The sequence below is a fragment of the Lottia gigantea genome (assembly GCF_000327385.1).
Source record: "Lottia gigantea unplaced genomic scaffold LOTGIsca_32, whole genome shotgun sequence".
NCBI classification, from domain to species: Eukaryota; Metazoa; Mollusca; class Gastropoda; family Lottiidae; genus Lottia; species Lottia gigantea.
This window is the reverse complement of record NW_008709073.1, coordinates 2442960-2461212: the sequence shown is the minus strand read 5'-3', so window position 1 is coordinate 2461212 and position 18253 is coordinate 2442960. Positions and strand designations below refer to the sequence as shown.

Here is an 18253-nt window from a genome sequence, read left to right as displayed (position 1 = left end):
ATGACTGTGCTCCTACAAGAGTTAAAACGTTTAAACAAATTACAACATATCCATAATTTACCAAAGTTCGGACTAAAACTGGATGCCAGTAGTACTGTGATAGTGGTTCAAGTTCACGACAGAGTGGAATACTTAAAAATTTTACTCAATTCTTTACGGAAAATGCGCAATATTGAGAACTGTTTATTAATTGTCAGTCATGATGTTTATTCTAAAGAATTAAATGATGTGGTTGAAATGGTAGATTTCTGTCCTGTAAGTACTAGTTTTTAATTTCATGTAAGACATTGGAAGTAAACCATGTTCACTCTTTTTGTAACACCTGATGGTACTACTCTTTGGAGGAGTCCACTACTATACATCTTTTGCTCTCAATTTTGAATGACAGTTTTGTGAATATATATTTTAATTGTCACAACTGAAATTGCTGGATTTATACTTTTGTTATCCCAATACAATCATCCAAACCCAAATTTGTACATTTGTTATCCCAATATAATTATCCAAACCCAAAATTTTGACACTTGTTGTCCCAATACAATTATCCAAGCCAGAATTTAGACATTTGTTATCCTAATATAATTATCCAAACCAGAATTTACAATTTGTCATCCAAATACAATTACCCAAGCCAGAATTTACAATTTGTTATCCAAATACAATTACCCAAGCCAGAATTTACAATTTGTTATCCCAATACAATTATCCAAGCCAGAATTTGGACAATTGTTATCTTAATTTAATTATCCAAACCAGAATTTACAATTTGTCATCTTAATACAATTATCCAAACCAGAATTTACAATTTGTTATCCAAATACAATTACCCAAGCCAGAATTTACAATTTGTTATCCCAATACAATTATCCAAGCCAGAATTTACAATTTGTCATCCTAATACAATTATCCAAACCAGAACATACAATTTGCTATCCAAATACAATTACCCAAGCCAGAATTTACATTTTGTTATCCCAATACAATTACCCAAGCCAGAATTTACAATTTGTTATCCCAATACAATTATCCAAGCCAGAATTTAAAATTTGTTATCCCAATACAATTATTATCTAAGCAAGCATTTACAATTTGTTATCCCAATACAATTATCCAAACCAGAATTTAGAATTTGTTATCCCATTACAATTATGCAAGCCAGAATTTACAATTTGTTATCCCAATACAATTGGCTAAGCCAGCATTTACAATTTGTTATCCCAATACAATTATCCAAGCCAGAATTTACAATTTGTTATCCCAGGCATTACAATTCTTCTAGCCAGTATTTGGACATTTGTTATCCAATAACAATTATCCAAGCCGAAATTTAGACATTTGGCATTCCAATACTATTATCCTAATTAAAACTTGGACATATTTATCAGTTCAATTTATTTATTTTCCAGGTCATGCAAATTTTCTTTCCTAATTCACAACAAATATTTAGTGATGTATTTCCTGGAACAGACCCAAAAGACTGTAAACGAGATATGAAAAAAGCAGAGTAAGTAAATGTGTACCTGATATAGAATTTATAAAAAAAACAACGATTATAAATGTTAGTGTTCATAGAAAATCATCAAGTAATTTTTAACAGGACAAAATATAACTATGATATATAAACTGTGTCTCCACTGAGTGAAAAAGCCGGCTTTAAGCTAGCTTCGGTGTGTTTCCACCAGGCAAATTACTTTTTATGGTAACAAGCAAATAACACTAAGATTTGATTCAGTGAAACTAACCAACTGAATCCCATAACTTTTGCACCATGCTCTGGAAAAAAACATTGTCATTTCACTGAAAAAAATATTCACTATTTGAGCAGGTTTAAAAGACAGACTCTGTGACACCTGTGACAATTACAAGCCATAAAAAAATAAGGATATTTTTGCAGTTTTCATATGCAGCTATGTGTCATATGTTCGTAGACTCTAAACCCAACCGGGGAGTGTGGGACTAGGGTGTCAGGGGTGTGGCCAACTGGTGTAGGAGAAAAATTGATTTTGAATTGAGAGAGCACCTCACGTCATCACATGCTGGAAATGTGGATGAAAAAAATTTTTAGGGGTGTAAAAGGTCCAGGTCATTGCTCAAAACTCAAAGTTCACTATTTAAGCAGGTTTAAGAGACAGAAACTGTGACAACTGTCAATGTTCAATTACAAGCCATAATAAGAGTTTGAAGGATATCAGAAAACTGATTGCTTGATATTTTTGATTTAACATCGTCTATGACTGTCAGTTGAAATTTGCTTTTCATTATATTTGACTATGACTTGTGATGTGTGCATTCATATTTTTATATGGGTGTACAAAGAGAGATAAAAACTACACGTATGCATACAAAAGTAAGGTTGTTTACCATCCCATGAAATATGTGGAAAAAAAATCCACGGTTAAGACCCGTTTTCATTATGTTATTTGATGAAAATTTTCTTTCAGGTATATGTAGACACATTTTTTTCAGTTTTTTGTAAAACTTCAAGGTTCAGTTGCCTTAATCTGTACTCACTAAACTTCTATTTGGAGTGTGCTGATCTCATTTAATTTAACCTAGGCTAATATTTATGTTTCACAGACCACTAAAACTGTCCACTCCCTGACCAATCTCAGGCTTAAAGGACAGTTTTGGTACTCTATCACTTACAGGTTAACTACCTCTTAGGATGACCAAAAAAGTGAAATTTTAAACTTGGCCTAAATGAGTCTTTGATCATCAGTGGACTTATCTGGTGTCATAACTATACAACAGAAACACTCTATAATCCAATATATCTATAAAACTAAGTAATAATTCATTAAACGAAGTAATTTTGAAACATGCTTAGAAGAGTTTATTTAGTTAAATGGATATATTGTCTTATATAGAGATTCTATTCTTTAATCATGGCATCTGGTGAGTTCAACTGATGAATATATACACTTGTTGACCAAAGTTGAGGCTTTAAACTTTATGTCCATTCTAAAAGGTAATGTCCTTTTGAATAAATGAACCCAAAAAAAAAAGCACCAGTTTAAATATGAATTACTATGTAGCAAAGCTAATGCAAATGGACCTTGAATATTTCAGTGCTGTAAAAGCCAATTGTTTAAATGCCTTGCATCCAGACAAATATGGTCATTACAGAGAACCAAAATATTGTCAAGCTAAACATCATTGGATATGGAAGGTAAGACTTGTTATGTAGAAAAATGTCTTTTAAATAAACCACAATTTCCTAATGTATGTATGTATCATTTCCCTGTAAACGTTCTGGTTCAAGTTTTAGGCAATTTCCCCTAAAAAAAAATTTGGTTCTTCAACTTTCAAATGATTTTCATAAAACACAAAAACACAGCATATCTGTGAATGTTCAATGAATATTGAATTTGAATTTCATGAAAGTTATTGCCTGATGTCTGCTTATACTGTGATCATGTGATTGTATTTAAAGGGGCTGTATGCCCAGTTTTCATTATTAAACAATTGTTAATTATATCTGAAAACATTTCTAAAGTATTCTATGTAAATTTATGTATCTATTTGATCAAACTGAATTTGTTTTAAAATAGTTAATTAAAAATGGAGAGTACTAATTGTTAATTAAGCAGTTTGGCCATGCTTTGTTTAGCTTTATAATATGGATTTATTAGTTCTTTGTCAAGTTTAAATTTGACGATCTTTCGAGGAACGGTTTTTGAGTTATTGCCCTTGACTTAGGAAAAACGTGTCAAAATTTGTTTGTGAACACAATAGAGACTACAGTTTTTAACTTATTTTAATGAAATTTGGTGTGATCATTATACTGATGAGTTCTTTGTCAAGTTTAAATTTGACGATCTTTCAATGAACGGTTTATGAGTTATTGCCCTTGACTATATCATTGAATTCAAACTATTAAAATTTCTTTAATATGAGGAAATTCATACTTTAGTCACTAAAGACTGTTTTATCATTTCTGACAGCTACCAGTGGGCGTATGTTACCTTGCCTGGCAAGCTATCATTAATCAGATGTCTAGTTGTTGTATTCTTCTAAAACTATGGGTTATGACGTCACTATTAAAAAGATCTTTATATATCAATAGCAACTTTTGCAATAAGGATGTATAAAATGCTTACTATTAGTGGAATTGAAAATTGGAATGAACATTGAAACATCAAGTTCCAAGATATACTTAAATAGTTTAGAAAAATGCTTTACAATCCCTTTAACGTATACCACAGTAACATATGTTAAGTTTGAAGGTGTTAGAATTTAATTAGATTTGGAGATAGAATTTGAACAAGTATGATATAAAGGCTGCTCATTGATTGTGAACACTACAAATTGGCTTTGAATAAAACAATATATTTATTGATCTATTTTTCAATTTCACCCAAGCATAAATAACTATCTAGGATTAACAATGAAATGTCATTAAATATTCTAATATAAACCCAAATCATTTTTCTGCATAGAAACAACTATTTTAAAGGGACAAGTTTGCAATCTGTTTGACCTTTGCCTCTGGAGTATGTTTTCCACATTTTGGTCCATTTGGACAGAATATCTTTGTATAAAATGTCTTCACTACTGTTTTCACTTTCATTTTCTACCTCTTTCTCCGAACCCTGTAAATCCACTGCCTTCACTGTGTGTCATCATGTTTAAAGCTCTTAGGTGAGCTGGGATTTTTCCAAACAATTTTCCTAGCTAAATAAAGACTATTACAGTCTCATTTTCTCAACCCTAAATGTCATAATAGGTCAATGTTTGTCAACTCTGATTGGTCAGATTCACAAATCTATGATTGGTTGGATTCCCGAGGATCATAGATAATGATTTATACAAAAGTGATCAAATAGGTCGCAGTGCTGTCAGTGGCTTGCCAGAGTGAAAGAGTAAATGAATTTCTAGGGTGTTCTTTACAAACAAACACTATGAAAATGTGTTCTGCCCCTGCTGTTCTGTGCCTTAGGAATTTTACACTGGTACAATAATAGAACTTTGAAATAATCACTCAGTTGAACGATTTGATCAATCAAATGGTAAAGGTTTCAGTTACATTAGACAATCAGTCAACTTTAAAATTTAGTCTATAGTTTTATATGAATAAGTATACTGTATATAAAGAAATGACTCATTGATTTTGTTATCAAGGTCTGTATGCTAAGTAGGTATTAAAAGTACAAAGAATGGTGGTTATATCAATAATTAAGGATATATTTATGGTTAGTGTGGTCAATAGTATTGACTGATTGTATTATTATTGACTTAGAATAAACACCATTAACATTTCTTTATCAATTATATTGATCAGTATATAAACAGAATTGAATTTTATTATAATTTAAGATAGTAGATAATAAACCTACACTTGTCTGCATCTATGCTATGCTATATGCAGATAATGTACGGGTGTATGCTACCATTGTTTGTCGATAATCTAAGGATGTATAATGATTGCAGATAATCTGGGGCAGTATGCTGTAGACTGTATGATATTTGTCGATAATCTAAGGCTTTATGCTATTTATAGATGATTTAAACTTGTATGATATTTGTAAGACATTTGTGGATAACCCAAAGCTGTATGATATTTGCAGATAATCTAAGACTATTTAATATTTATACATTATCTAAGGCTGTATGCTATTTGTAGATGATTTAAACTTGTATGATATTTGTAAGACTTTTACAGATAACCCAAGGCTGTATGCTATTTGTTGATAATCTAAGGCTGAATGATAATTACGGATAATCTAAGGCTGTATGATATTTGTAGATAATCTAAGGCTGTATGATATTTTAAGGCTGTATGATATTTTTTAGATAATCTAAGGCTGTATGATAATCTTAGGCTGTATGATATTTTTTAGATAATCTAAGTCTGTATGATAATCTAAGGCTGTATGATATTTGTAGATAATCTTAGGCTGTATGATAATTGGAGATATTCTACAATGAATGATGTTAATAGATAGTCTAAATTAACATGTGAGCAACTCATGTTGCAGATTGTTTTTGATACAATCACCAGACACTGATATGCATCATTAAAACTTGCAGTTTTGATGTCTTGTTGATGTAGAAGGATCTTTTTCAGTTAATCAGTGACAACATTTGTTTCATTAATGATTTTTTGACAAATATTTTCTGTAATGAACATTCATTTGACATTCATCTTATCATATATCATCATTAGAATAAAATAATATTGGCTGACTGCATGTTTTACATTTTCTGCATTACATATTGAGGTTACATTTTTGCAAGTATCGTAATTTACATTAAGTTTTCCTTGTCTATAATGATGTTCCGATTGTTGCTGACAATCAATTAACAGTCGTTAAAAGTCAAGTAATGCAAATAATCCATTCCCAAATGACCGTCGCCGACCGTTAATTCAATTTACCAACTTGTCTCAAATACTTTAAAGATCCCTCGACAGTTAGAAATGGAAAAAGAGAAGGCCGCTGTCCAGGAAAATTTACCATCATTGTACACTGCATGGTGTTTCCCATCTTCATTAGCCCTTAAGATGCAGAAAAGTAGCACATAAAATTGGGTCACATTCTTGTATCCTATATACAATGTACAGTTTGACATCGTTTTTGTGTATTTCAATTATTAACCATAATACACCAATTATGCCTCTCCAATTATTTCAATTATTTGATTGTTATTTTCTTTTGCTGTCCCATCACTACTTGTCCATGGAAATTTTCTATGTAAGTCAATGAAGTAGAAAATAAAATTACATGTATATCTATTACAGTTAAATTATGTATTTGAGAAGATAACAGTATTAGAAGGATATCAAGGCATGGTATTATTATTAGAAGAAGATTATTATGTGTCTGAGGATGTGTTATCTGTACTTAGTATGTTACAAAATATACAAAAACGGTATGTTGATATTGTATAATATCTATATGTACATAGTATAATATTCTTTAAGTGCAATTATATTATCAATCCATGAAAGATTTCATACCATTGAAAAATGTACTTAACAATTTCATCTGCTGTTACCAAGTTATGATGCATAACATTATATAAAAAATTATGAAACAGCTTTCACTTCTCGATTGGTTAAACTTTGAATCTTCATATAAATCTATGGGTAAAATCCATGGGGATCGAGACTCACCAAGTTCAGTTCAAATCAAATAATTAATTTGCAGTGTCTTAGTACAAAATCAAAATGATGAATGTTTTGATAGGGTTTTTGGCACCACAAAATTGTCTGACAGCTTGTAGAACTTGAGGTTGCTTCACCCTGCCAACAACAGCTGAGCACAAAACTTCCATTCTAAAGGGACAGATGCACCATTTTTTGACCATCATACTTTAGTCTCAGAAACGGGAATTTTTTTAGCTAAGCTAATCAGTAATGATGCTCACATGTCACCATTGAAATTGGAGCCTTCAAATCCATGTGTGTCCAGAATTATCCCTGTTTGAAAATTAAAAGGATGAGTCATCTTATTTTGAGACACTGCAATATAGAGACATGATACTTCTGTTATATATATATATATATATTCTAGACTCAAATCAACCCTCCAAAATGGCGCATCTGTCCCTTTAAGATATTAAATTAATACAAATTGTTTTATTATAGTGACTGTAAAGATTGTCAGATGTTAGTGATTGGAAATTATGACAAATCTCAAAATTACCAAGTAAATTCTGGAAAGGTGAGTGAATATTTTACTGCAAAATTACCAAGTAAATTCTGGAAAGGTGAGTGAATACTTTACTGCAAAATTACCAAGTAAATTCTGGAAAGGTGAGTGAATACTTTACTGCAAAATTACCAAGTAAATTCTGGAAAGGTGAGTGAATATTTTACTGCAAAATTACCAAGTAAATTCTGGAAAGGTGAGTGAATACTTTACTGCAAAATTACCAAGTAAATTCTGGAAAGGTGAGTGAATACTTTACTGCAAAATTACCAAGTAAATTCTGGAAAGGTGAGTGAATATTTTACTGCAAAATTACCAAGTAAATTCTGGAAAGGTGAGTGAATACTTTACTGCAAAATTACCAAGTAAATTCTGGAAAGGTGAGTGAATATTTTACTGCAAAATTACCAAGTAAATTCTGGAAAGGTGAGTGAATACTTTACTGCAAAATTACCAAGTAAATTCTGGAAAGGTGAGTGAATACTTTACTGCAAAATTACCAAGTAAATTCTGGAAAGGTGAGTGGATATTTTACAGAAATAAAAGAGCAAATTATCAGAATTTGTGATTCCAATGCAAATGCAAGAAATATGTCAAAAATATTGGCGGGTTCAACTCAGAAATATTTAGGAGTTATTAAAGAAAAGATTCTACTAGGAGGGGGAAATACTTTCTGAAGATGTTGTCTTACTGCCAGAGAGATCAGATTTTTGAAGAAAGATTCAAGTTGTCTCTAATTTAGGAGGAAGACTAGGTCCAAATTTGCAACATTTTTAAATAAACGTTATGTCAGATCAGTTTAACACGTATAGTAACCCTCAGAAGTAACAGGAAACAAAACATTTAGATCTGTATTGGAATCAAATTGGATTTATTGAGCAATACTTAATCATATATTGTTTTATATTTTAGGTTGAAAAGTCATTTTGGGTATCATCGAAACATAATATGGGTATGGTTTTTACACGAAAACTCTGGGATCAAATCAAAAAATGTCAAAAGGTTTGATTTTTTACTTTATTTTTCTTATATGAACAAATGGTTTTTTTTGTGCATCTGGTAATGCTTTTACTTGATCAATTCCAATTTATTAATCGAAAAATCTCATTAATAATGTAAAGCTAAAGAAAGTAAATTCCATGTTCTATATTCTAGATCAATTTGATTCAGTTACAAAATCAGGTTAAAACATTAGAAAAATAGTGTGTAGCAGTTTAAATGATCAATTGCGATTACATGCCAATGCTATTCTTAAATATCAATGCTATTGGTAAATATCAATAAATACCAATGCTATTCTTAGATATCAATGCTATTCTTAGATATCAATGCTATTCTTAAATATCAATGCTATTCTTAAATATCAATAAATACCAATGCTATTCTTAAATATCAATGCTATTCTTAAATATCAATAAATACCAATGCTATTCTTAAATATCAATGCTATCCTTAAATATCAATGCCATTTTTAAATACCAATGCTATTCTTAAATACCAATGCTATTCTTAAATATCAATGCTATCCTTAAATACCAATGCTATCCTTAAATATCAATAAATACCAATGCTATTCTTAAATATCAATGCTATTCTTAAATATCAATGCTATTCTTAAATATCAATAAATACCAATGCTATTCTTAAATATCAATGCTATTCTTAAATATCAATAAATACTGATGCTATTCTTAAATATCAATGCTATCCTTAAATATCAATGCCATTTTTAAATACCAATGCTATTCTTAAATACCAATGCTATTCTTAAATATCAATGCTATTCTTAAATATCAATGTTATTCTTAAATATCAATACTATTCTTAAATATCAATGCTATTTTTAAATATCAATGCTAATATCAAAGCTATTCTTAAATACCAATGCTATTCTTAAATATCAATGCTTTCTTAAATACCAATGCTATCCTAAAATATCAATGCTATTCTTAAATATCAATGCTATCCTTAAATATCAATGCTATCCTTAAATATCAATGCTATTCTTAAATACCAATGCTATTCTTAGATACCAATGCTATTCTTAAATACCAATGCTATCCTAAAATATCAATGCTATTCTTAAATACCAATGCCATTCTTAAATATCAATGCTATTCTTAAATATTTATATCTAATCTTAAATGACGTCTTTGGCAGAAGAGCCAATGGTAAAACACTATTACTGTTTTGAGAAAAAAACAAATGACCAAATGAATTTCCTTTAATAAGAACTGCTCCCATCTTCAGACACGATATGTAAAACCAAAATAGCAAATAACAAAAACACATATACTCTTGAACAATGAGAGATATGATTTAGTGACTGTTGAACTGAACTGTTATTATCTTACAGGAATTTTGTGTCCATGATGATTATAATTGGGATTGGACTATACAACATCTCAGTATGAAATGTATTCCAGGTAGAATACAGTGTTTAAAACTTCGAGCCACTAGAATCTTTCATATTGGAGAATGGTAAGATTTCACTTTACTTTTGAAGAAGGGTGATTTTTGTTTCTGTCTTATTTCAGTGAAGTTTTAAGATTCTTCCTTCCCAGTTTCTTTATTAATTTCAATCTGAAACAAGCTGAACCATTCGTTTTCACTAGTGCTGTATTCGTTACCTCTTGACATTGAAAGCCATGTAATGGCTAACCTATATTTGATGTCTGATAGAGGACATTTGAGCAGTCCTGTCAGTCAGTCTGGCATATAGAGCCGAATCAACAGCCCTGGTGACAACCCAGACAAATGAATTCCATATAAAAATAGAAAGCATGCACCAGTAGTAACTTTTAAAGATACTATCTGCATATGTACTATTACACACTGGAAAATTTCCTGTTTCCAAGAGGTATCGAATACAGCATTTTTAAGTCTGATATAATGTTTTTGTTTCTATTTTCAAGTGGAATTCATCATAAGGGTAAAAGTTGCAATCCAGGAGATAAAATCAAAAAGGTTGAGGAACTGCTATCAAAAAATAAAAACTATCTGTTTCCTAATACTTTATCAATTAATGGACAATCACGGATGAAAATTCGAGATCCCAAGGCCAACGGAGGTTGGGGCGACATTAGAGATCATCAGTTGTGTTTAAGTTTTTTTAATTCATCATCAAGCTGATAGAGTGAGGTGTTTTTTTTTAAATCTATGATTTTAATTCAACAAAATTATGTGGTAATTTTTTTAAGGAATTTTTCTGCTATTTTAACTTGGGAAAGACAATGGGATGTATTTAATGGAAGTAATTCCAAGGAACATGTTTTAGATGCTGGTGCTTCATGTTTTTTTTTTTTCAGTATTGTTTCGAAATATTGCGAGACAGAAGCCAAAATATTTATCCATGTGAAATGAATAATTTGGTTTCCATGGAAACGTTTTATGCCCTCCATTTATTAAGTAATGTGATATCATGATTAAAAAAATTGTACGCCATGTTTACATTTATTTATGTTGTTATGGGGCAAAATCACAACAAAACGGAGCCCATCAATAGTATTTGTTGATCTAGTCTTTATTTCAGTCCTGAATTCAGTATTCATTAATGGTGAGGGCACGCATATAGCTTTTATAACCAATTTTTGTTACAAACGCAAATGTTACTAATTTGATTAAAATCTCACATGTTCCCATGTTTTCAGGACAAGATTATCCATTGACGACAGGATTTTGAACATAAAACAGGTTGATATATTTTTCTCATCTATAATTGCTTTCTTATTGATATAGGAAAAATATAGATTGCAGAATTTAGGTCTCCTTGTGTGCCCCAATTGGGCCGATATTTTGACAATTGCATATGTGATGTCATCAGATCCAAAATAACATTATTCCAGAAATATACAAAAAAAAAAGAAATTTTGCCTGAAACTAACAGTATTGATAATATATTAAATAGTAAAAATATTAACAACAATAGTAAATGTAAACAAGGTTATATTTAGTTATTTGTTAGTAAATTATAAGCACATCTTAATGTTTATTATATAATATGTATATTTATTGTACAATTGTAAAAAGTAAATCCATTATCTAAGTGATTATTCGCAACTGAGCTCTTGACAACTTGTGAAAATTGAACAGCAAGAACGAACACAAAAAAATAGTTCTTCTATGAGTGAAGTGAATGTGAAATGAGATAAAGGCTTATTCTGTGATTTTTTAGGTGTTTGCGGTGTTATTGAGCATTGTTACTAAAAATTCTAATTTGTTCCCAAGTTGTCAAGAACAGAACAGAGTTGTGGATTCAAAATGATATTCTACGCAAAATTGCTAATATTTTCGAAACTTAACTGTTGTCAATTGAAAGAAAAATGTTATGTTTGCCTTTCTGTAGATGTCCATTTTAAAAATTACGGGGATTATTAATTTTTCTGAAGTTCTTTTATAGTTGATAGACACAAGCTTAAGGTAGAGTTTTTTTTATTAAAAAAGGATTGGAGCTTCAGCTGTGCAATAACATCAAAATGGACTGGTTGTAGCACACCTAAGCTCCTCCTCCTTTTTTCCGCTTAGATTCTTTTTGGCTTTCAACAACAAATTGCTGATAATAGACCCTGGTTTTCCTCGAACATACATTATAAGCAATTTATTATTTAACACCAAAGGAAAAATTCATTTTATGTTACAATATTTATTACATACTAGAAATATTAGAACAAAAACTGAAACATGTTTCACTGTGCCATCTTCAAAGGAATAACATGATTCAAGTTCTGTTTTAATATTTCTATATCACTCTATATCAATTTAACAGTGAAAATATTCGTAGTAAATTTTATTAATCGGAAAGATTTTGGGGTTATAAATATTAATTTATTCAGTAAAGTATCATCTGCAGTAAAGCAACATGTTCAAAGAGCAGGAAAAAGTAGAGTTTTTTACAATAAAAACTGAATTTTGGTTGTATTTTAGCAAAATGAAAATAATCTATTATTTACGAGTAAATTTGCATAAATACTGGATTCAGTAGCTAAGAATATCCAGCTTATGAAATTTGGTACCTGTTTGAGCTCTTATCTGTCAATATCCAGAAATTCTTAAGCATAATGAGGGATTTGTGCTATATATATATATATATATTTTGGGAGTTATTACATCACATAGTCAATACTCTTTAAAGAGACAGGTGCGCCATTTTGGGTGGTTGATTTGAGTCTTGAATATATGTCTTCACAAGTACTAAAAATGTAGGAAAATCACATAATTCCTTTGAATGTATCTCAAACAAGGAATTTTACTTACTATTTCTATATATATCTTTCTATATATCACAGAGTATTGAAGAGTATAATTGGTGAAAAAAATGGCCTACCTGTCCCTTTAAAAGAAAAATACCTCTGGATCAAAAGCTTTGACTAAAATCATTTCAACAAACTGAGAAAATATTGTAGTCAATTGTAATTAGAACAAAATTTACCTAAAATGGTGAAATGATTTTGGAAATATATTTATACATATTTTAAATTTTACATTAATAAATATATTTTTTTTTTCAGCTAAGCAGGATTTAGCATTTTATTTAGAAATTTGATTATTTTTTTTTTTACAAATTTTTCATGATTTTCAGTTAGAAATGGATGAAAGTTTGCTGTTAAACTGTCTGCTAGTGTGTGTATGGTTTTGTTCGTTAAACAGATGTTTTCAAAAACAAAGCTGTTTTTGTTGTATAGAATATTTTTATGATATTTTTATCACTGATTTGATACTAAAGAAATTCTTGACCAATGCTGAAAATGGTGCCAATTTTGATAACCTTCTTTAACTCCTCTTGCAACATGATCTAGTGGTTGAAAATAATTAGACAGATATCCCCATAAGTCTCAATTGACGAGAAAATTGGATTGAGGTATCATGGGTTAGGTTCGTTGTGTGTTAGATATTTCACAGTGAAAATCAGTCATAATCAATAGTCAAATTAGTAGTTTAGTTGCCATGCTAGTCATTTGTATTACATTGAGTAGCTTGATTGGTGAGTTGTGCACTTTCAGGATTAATGGAATCACCTAGACATTTGATAAAACAGACTTCAGAACGTGTCCCAGATGATCTGAAAAATAGTAGGTGCAGACAGAATTCAAAATGGCGGGAAAATTTTGAATGTGACATATCCACTTTTATACCATTTGATTGAGGCCAATATTGGAACAGATAGAACCTGTTCAGAACTCACCAATCAAGTTCCACCCAAATATACACACTTTTGATTTGACCCGTGACCTTTGTGAATGATAACAGTGTTATTTGCATCTCACTTAAAGGACCAATTTCTTCTTGCGCTGTTAATTAGTCAAAATTTCTAATACTTCTGTCTCAGATCATAATCCTATAATTGTGGAAATCCTAAAAAATACTGGAATAAAGGAATTTATATATTCATATCTCTATAAATGATATGGATAATTCCATGAAATTATTAGAATAGATTAAGTCTATGCTTAGCAATCTTGTCAATTAACGAGCCTTATAAACAAATAATTGAGATTAATTTAGTTTAAAGACTGTTCTAATTAACGATATTATAATGATTAAATTCTCATTTTGAATACTTAGTGAGCAGAAGATCTGATAAAGTCTCTAAGTTTTCTTTAATTTAGGATTTTTTCGGCATCCTTAAAGAGATTGTAAAGAGGTTTTCTACATATTATATGTGTATCTGGGACACTGATAGAATCAATTTGCATCATTCCAATTTTCAATCAGACGTCTGTGGTTCCTGCAATTCCACTAAAACTAAGTGTTTTATGACATCACCCTGCAAAGGTCTTATGTGATACAAGCAAATTGTGCGAGGATGATGTCATAAAACATTTAGTTTAGTGTGACTGAAGGAACTACAGATGTCTGACTGAAAATTGAAATGGTGTAAATTGATGCTATCAGTGTCCCTGGTATGCATAAAAATTTTAGAAAACCTCTTTACAATCCTTTTAAGACAATGTCAAAAATATATGATAGTTAAAAACTAATAGAAAGCACTATTGCTGTTCAAAGGCTAAAGAATATGCATTACATAGGAAAATATATTTATGGTTATATTTCTGTTCAGAAATTGTGTTAATGAATTTAATTCATAATTTTTCTTGCTCTTTAGCGTATAATTGTAAATATAGCTTAGCTTTGAAAAATAATAGCCAAGAAATTCCATTGACAATTGCAGGTGGTATGGAAGACATTATATATGTAATATACATTATAATGCATTGTATTCGAAATTCTTTCTTATGAGAGCCATTTAGCTTGTTACAAAAACCACAGTTATAATTTATAATATTTTTCCTATTTCATTCAATTGGAAATGATTTAGATGTGTTGAGTGAAGATTTTAGTTGATAATCATTCAAATCAGGTTCTTAATTTAAAACTGCAGGAACACCAAATCGCTGCCTTTCTGTTTCAATGATTTATTTGTAATGTTCAAGGCAATGTCTAGCTGATGTTAATAATTTTGTACAAGTTTGGGTTTGATCTTTAGATTTTCATAAGTGAATTACAATGACTTTCAAGAGACTGTAGCTCAGTTAAATAAATAGTGGTTCTAATCTCACCTCGCAAGTCATCATGCGAAACTATGTATGGTTCTTTCTTGAAATTATCACACACAAACATAGTTCACAACCATCTTGAATCTGTACCTCGACTGAATTAGTTGTGCTACAGGCTATTTTAGATAGTGATTTTGTAAAATAGTTTGATTCCTAAGGGGTAGCATACCTTAAAAATTCCAGATTAATGCCAAACTTGTGCAAAAGATTCAGCATGGCATTGCCTTTGATTCTATTCTGAGAAACTAAGATATTTATATCATTAGCTTAGTTTATGTTAATGTGATCAGTGGTTTGTTTAGTGCAATAGACGCTTTTTCTAAACACATGTATAAATGTTAGATAGTGATTTTGTAAAATAGTATGATTGCTTCAGTGTAGGTCTTCAAGATCAAATTGATCATTGTTGAAATTTATTTGATACAGTTGGACATATGTTTGAGAATACAGAATATTTTCTGATCTAGATTAAGGTAATGTTAAAGGAATATGGCCGCCTAAATACTTAAGTTTCCGCCTGAATTTGTAGCAAATACAGCCATGGATGGCTGAAATTGAGTTCTATCAGCTGGTAAAGCAAATATTTAGACATCTGTATTTCTTTAATAAGAATATTGTTGAATGTTGATTGTTTGTGGAAAAGATTAAATCTTATAAGGTTTGAATGAATGTAAGAAATCAAATGTTAATATTGTTATCCCCCCTGTATATAAACCCCCTATCATCTTAAAGGGATTGTAAAGAGGATTTCTAATTTCTTTATGAGTATCAGGGACACTGATAGCATCAATTTGCACCATTCCAATTTTCAATCAGACATCTGTGGTTTCTGTTATTCCACTAAAACTGACGCTTGATGATGGTGCTAATTTGATCTATCATTGTCCCTTATACACATAAAAAAAATGTAGAAAACCTCTTTTCAATTCCTTTAATAATATCAAGGTTTCAATTGCCCAAATATTCTTTAAGCATTGCAGGAACTCTAAGAGTTTAATTCTTGATTCTTAATTCTTCCATTCAACCAAAACAGTAATAAACCTGTTTAAAAACTTGTCCTTCAGTAGCGGTACAAGGGGATTTTTAAGAAATGTGGTACAGAATTTTTTTGTGGTAGAATTATAAACTTGATATTATTAAGATGTTCCCTTGTATGTTATCTCTATTTATTTTATTATTTTTTAACACATCATTTTTACATTGTGGACAACCCATAAACTTACTAACTAATTTTACTTGATCCATTGAAAATAAATGGTTGTCAACATATTTTTTATGGAGAATTAAAAACATTTGACAATATCTGTGTGGATTATTTATATTTAAGATACTAATTTAATAGTTAGTTTTTGGATTTGAATCAAGTAAATTGCTTGTCTTATCAGTAAAATAATGTATATAGAGAAATTTAAAAGACACAAGAGAAGAAGTGGTATAGAAAAAGTTATTAAAATCTATGGAAAGAATAGTTATTAAAGAAAGGGCACTTCCTAATCAGAAGATACAGCAAGGAGATTGGAAACAAATTTCATTCGACAGTGTGCTTTTAAAGTATGTTACAGATACAAAAATATCAAGACAGAAATGGTATTATTTGATTTTTTGGATCACAACTTGACAATATCATTGCTCTGATTCCATCTAGAATGTACAGATAAGCAGAGGTCTGTCTGACTCAACAGAACAAGGTTAATTAGAGAATGGTAAGCCTTAGCAAGTTTTAGACTATTTAGTTCAGTCACTGATTAATCAATCTAATCACTGTATATTCCTAAGAACACGGTAAATTGCCCATTTTTTTATTTGCCCACATCTCTCTATGTGAACGTATATTGTCGGCACCCCTGTCCGTCCGTCCATCCGTCGGTCCGTCAACATTTGCTTGTAAACGCTCTAAAAACTAGAGTTTTTGATGGAATCAAATGAAATTCGGCATGTGTATACATATTCATAAAACGAAGATCAAGTTCAAATTTGAGCTATTTTCGACCGTTAGAAGCAGTTATTGCCCTTGCCCCAAAATCTTGAATATTTACCATCCGCTTGCCGTGGTGGGCATATATGGCTGTGGTCCAATATCTTTATACTCTTAATGACCTAGCAAAAATCAACACTTTAAAATATTACAGTGTCTCCATTTACTGATAGCTCAAGTCAACCTTCCAGACAATTTTTTTGAATTGAATTTTTTCTCTGCACCAGTTTGGGCTATTAAGGCCAGACAAACACCATGCATTGTGGAATGAGGAGAATTTTACCAGGTATGTGACATAAGCCCACTCCATGTCAGTCCCTTCAACCTGCTCCATTGATAGGGGAAACCTGAGTTGAAAAATCTAATGGTGTTATTTAGCATTCAGGTTACCGAGCAATCATGTTATCTCACTGGGCCAACACTGCTTCCGTCAGATTTTAAGACTAAAAGTAAAATACAACAACAGGTATCTCTAGGATATGTTTTATTCTCGTTTCATTCAACAAACGAACTTGACCATTTACAAGTTGATTTTGAAATTTAGCAAATTATATTCTATTGATTATTATTAAGACTTACTTGGCAGTGAAACAGTATAGAAAGAAAACCTCTCACTTGAAATGCAAGGATATGTGATAAAAGTCTAATAATTAATACTTTTATATGAGGCAATCAAAATGATTAAGGGGACTATGTTGTATAAAGTGCAAAAACTTTGTTTTGTCAGTTCACGACATGTATTACCTTTCAATCGAAGGTTTCTAGATTCATCAATGATAGCATCAATATGTACCATTCCAATTTTCAATCAGACTTCTGTGGTCTGTAATTCCACAAATATTAAGTGTTTGATGACGTCACTAATCACAAAATATGCTTTATCACATAAGGCACCTCACGATAAGTGACGTCATCAATTGAAATGGTGTAAATTGATGCTATCAGTGTCCCCAATAGACATAGTTATTTTTAGAAAACCTCTTTACAATCTCTTTAAAGTGCAACAGTTTCTTTACATAGAGTAATATTTCATGAAAGAAGTCAAAAACATAAATGTTTGAATGAAAAAGCCC

The 18253-nt window shown here is 30.5% G+C and overlaps 1 protein-coding gene across 1 annotated transcript; it reads left to right on the top strand.

The window, feature by feature from the left end:
• On the top strand, positions 1-10784 carry LOTGIDRAFT_119931 (hypothetical protein; the record flags this gene model as incomplete). The annotated part of the gene is made up of 8 exons (XM_009058099.1): positions 1-255; positions 1407-1504; positions 3070-3169; positions 6740-6870; positions 7589-7664; positions 8565-8654; positions 10009-10133; positions 10568-10784. The coding sequence occupies 8 exons, from the start codon at positions 1-3 to the stop codon at positions 10782-10784; spliced, it is 1092 nt and encodes a 363-aa protein (XP_009056347.1).
• Between the last annotated feature and the right edge of the window lie 7469 nt (positions 10785-18253).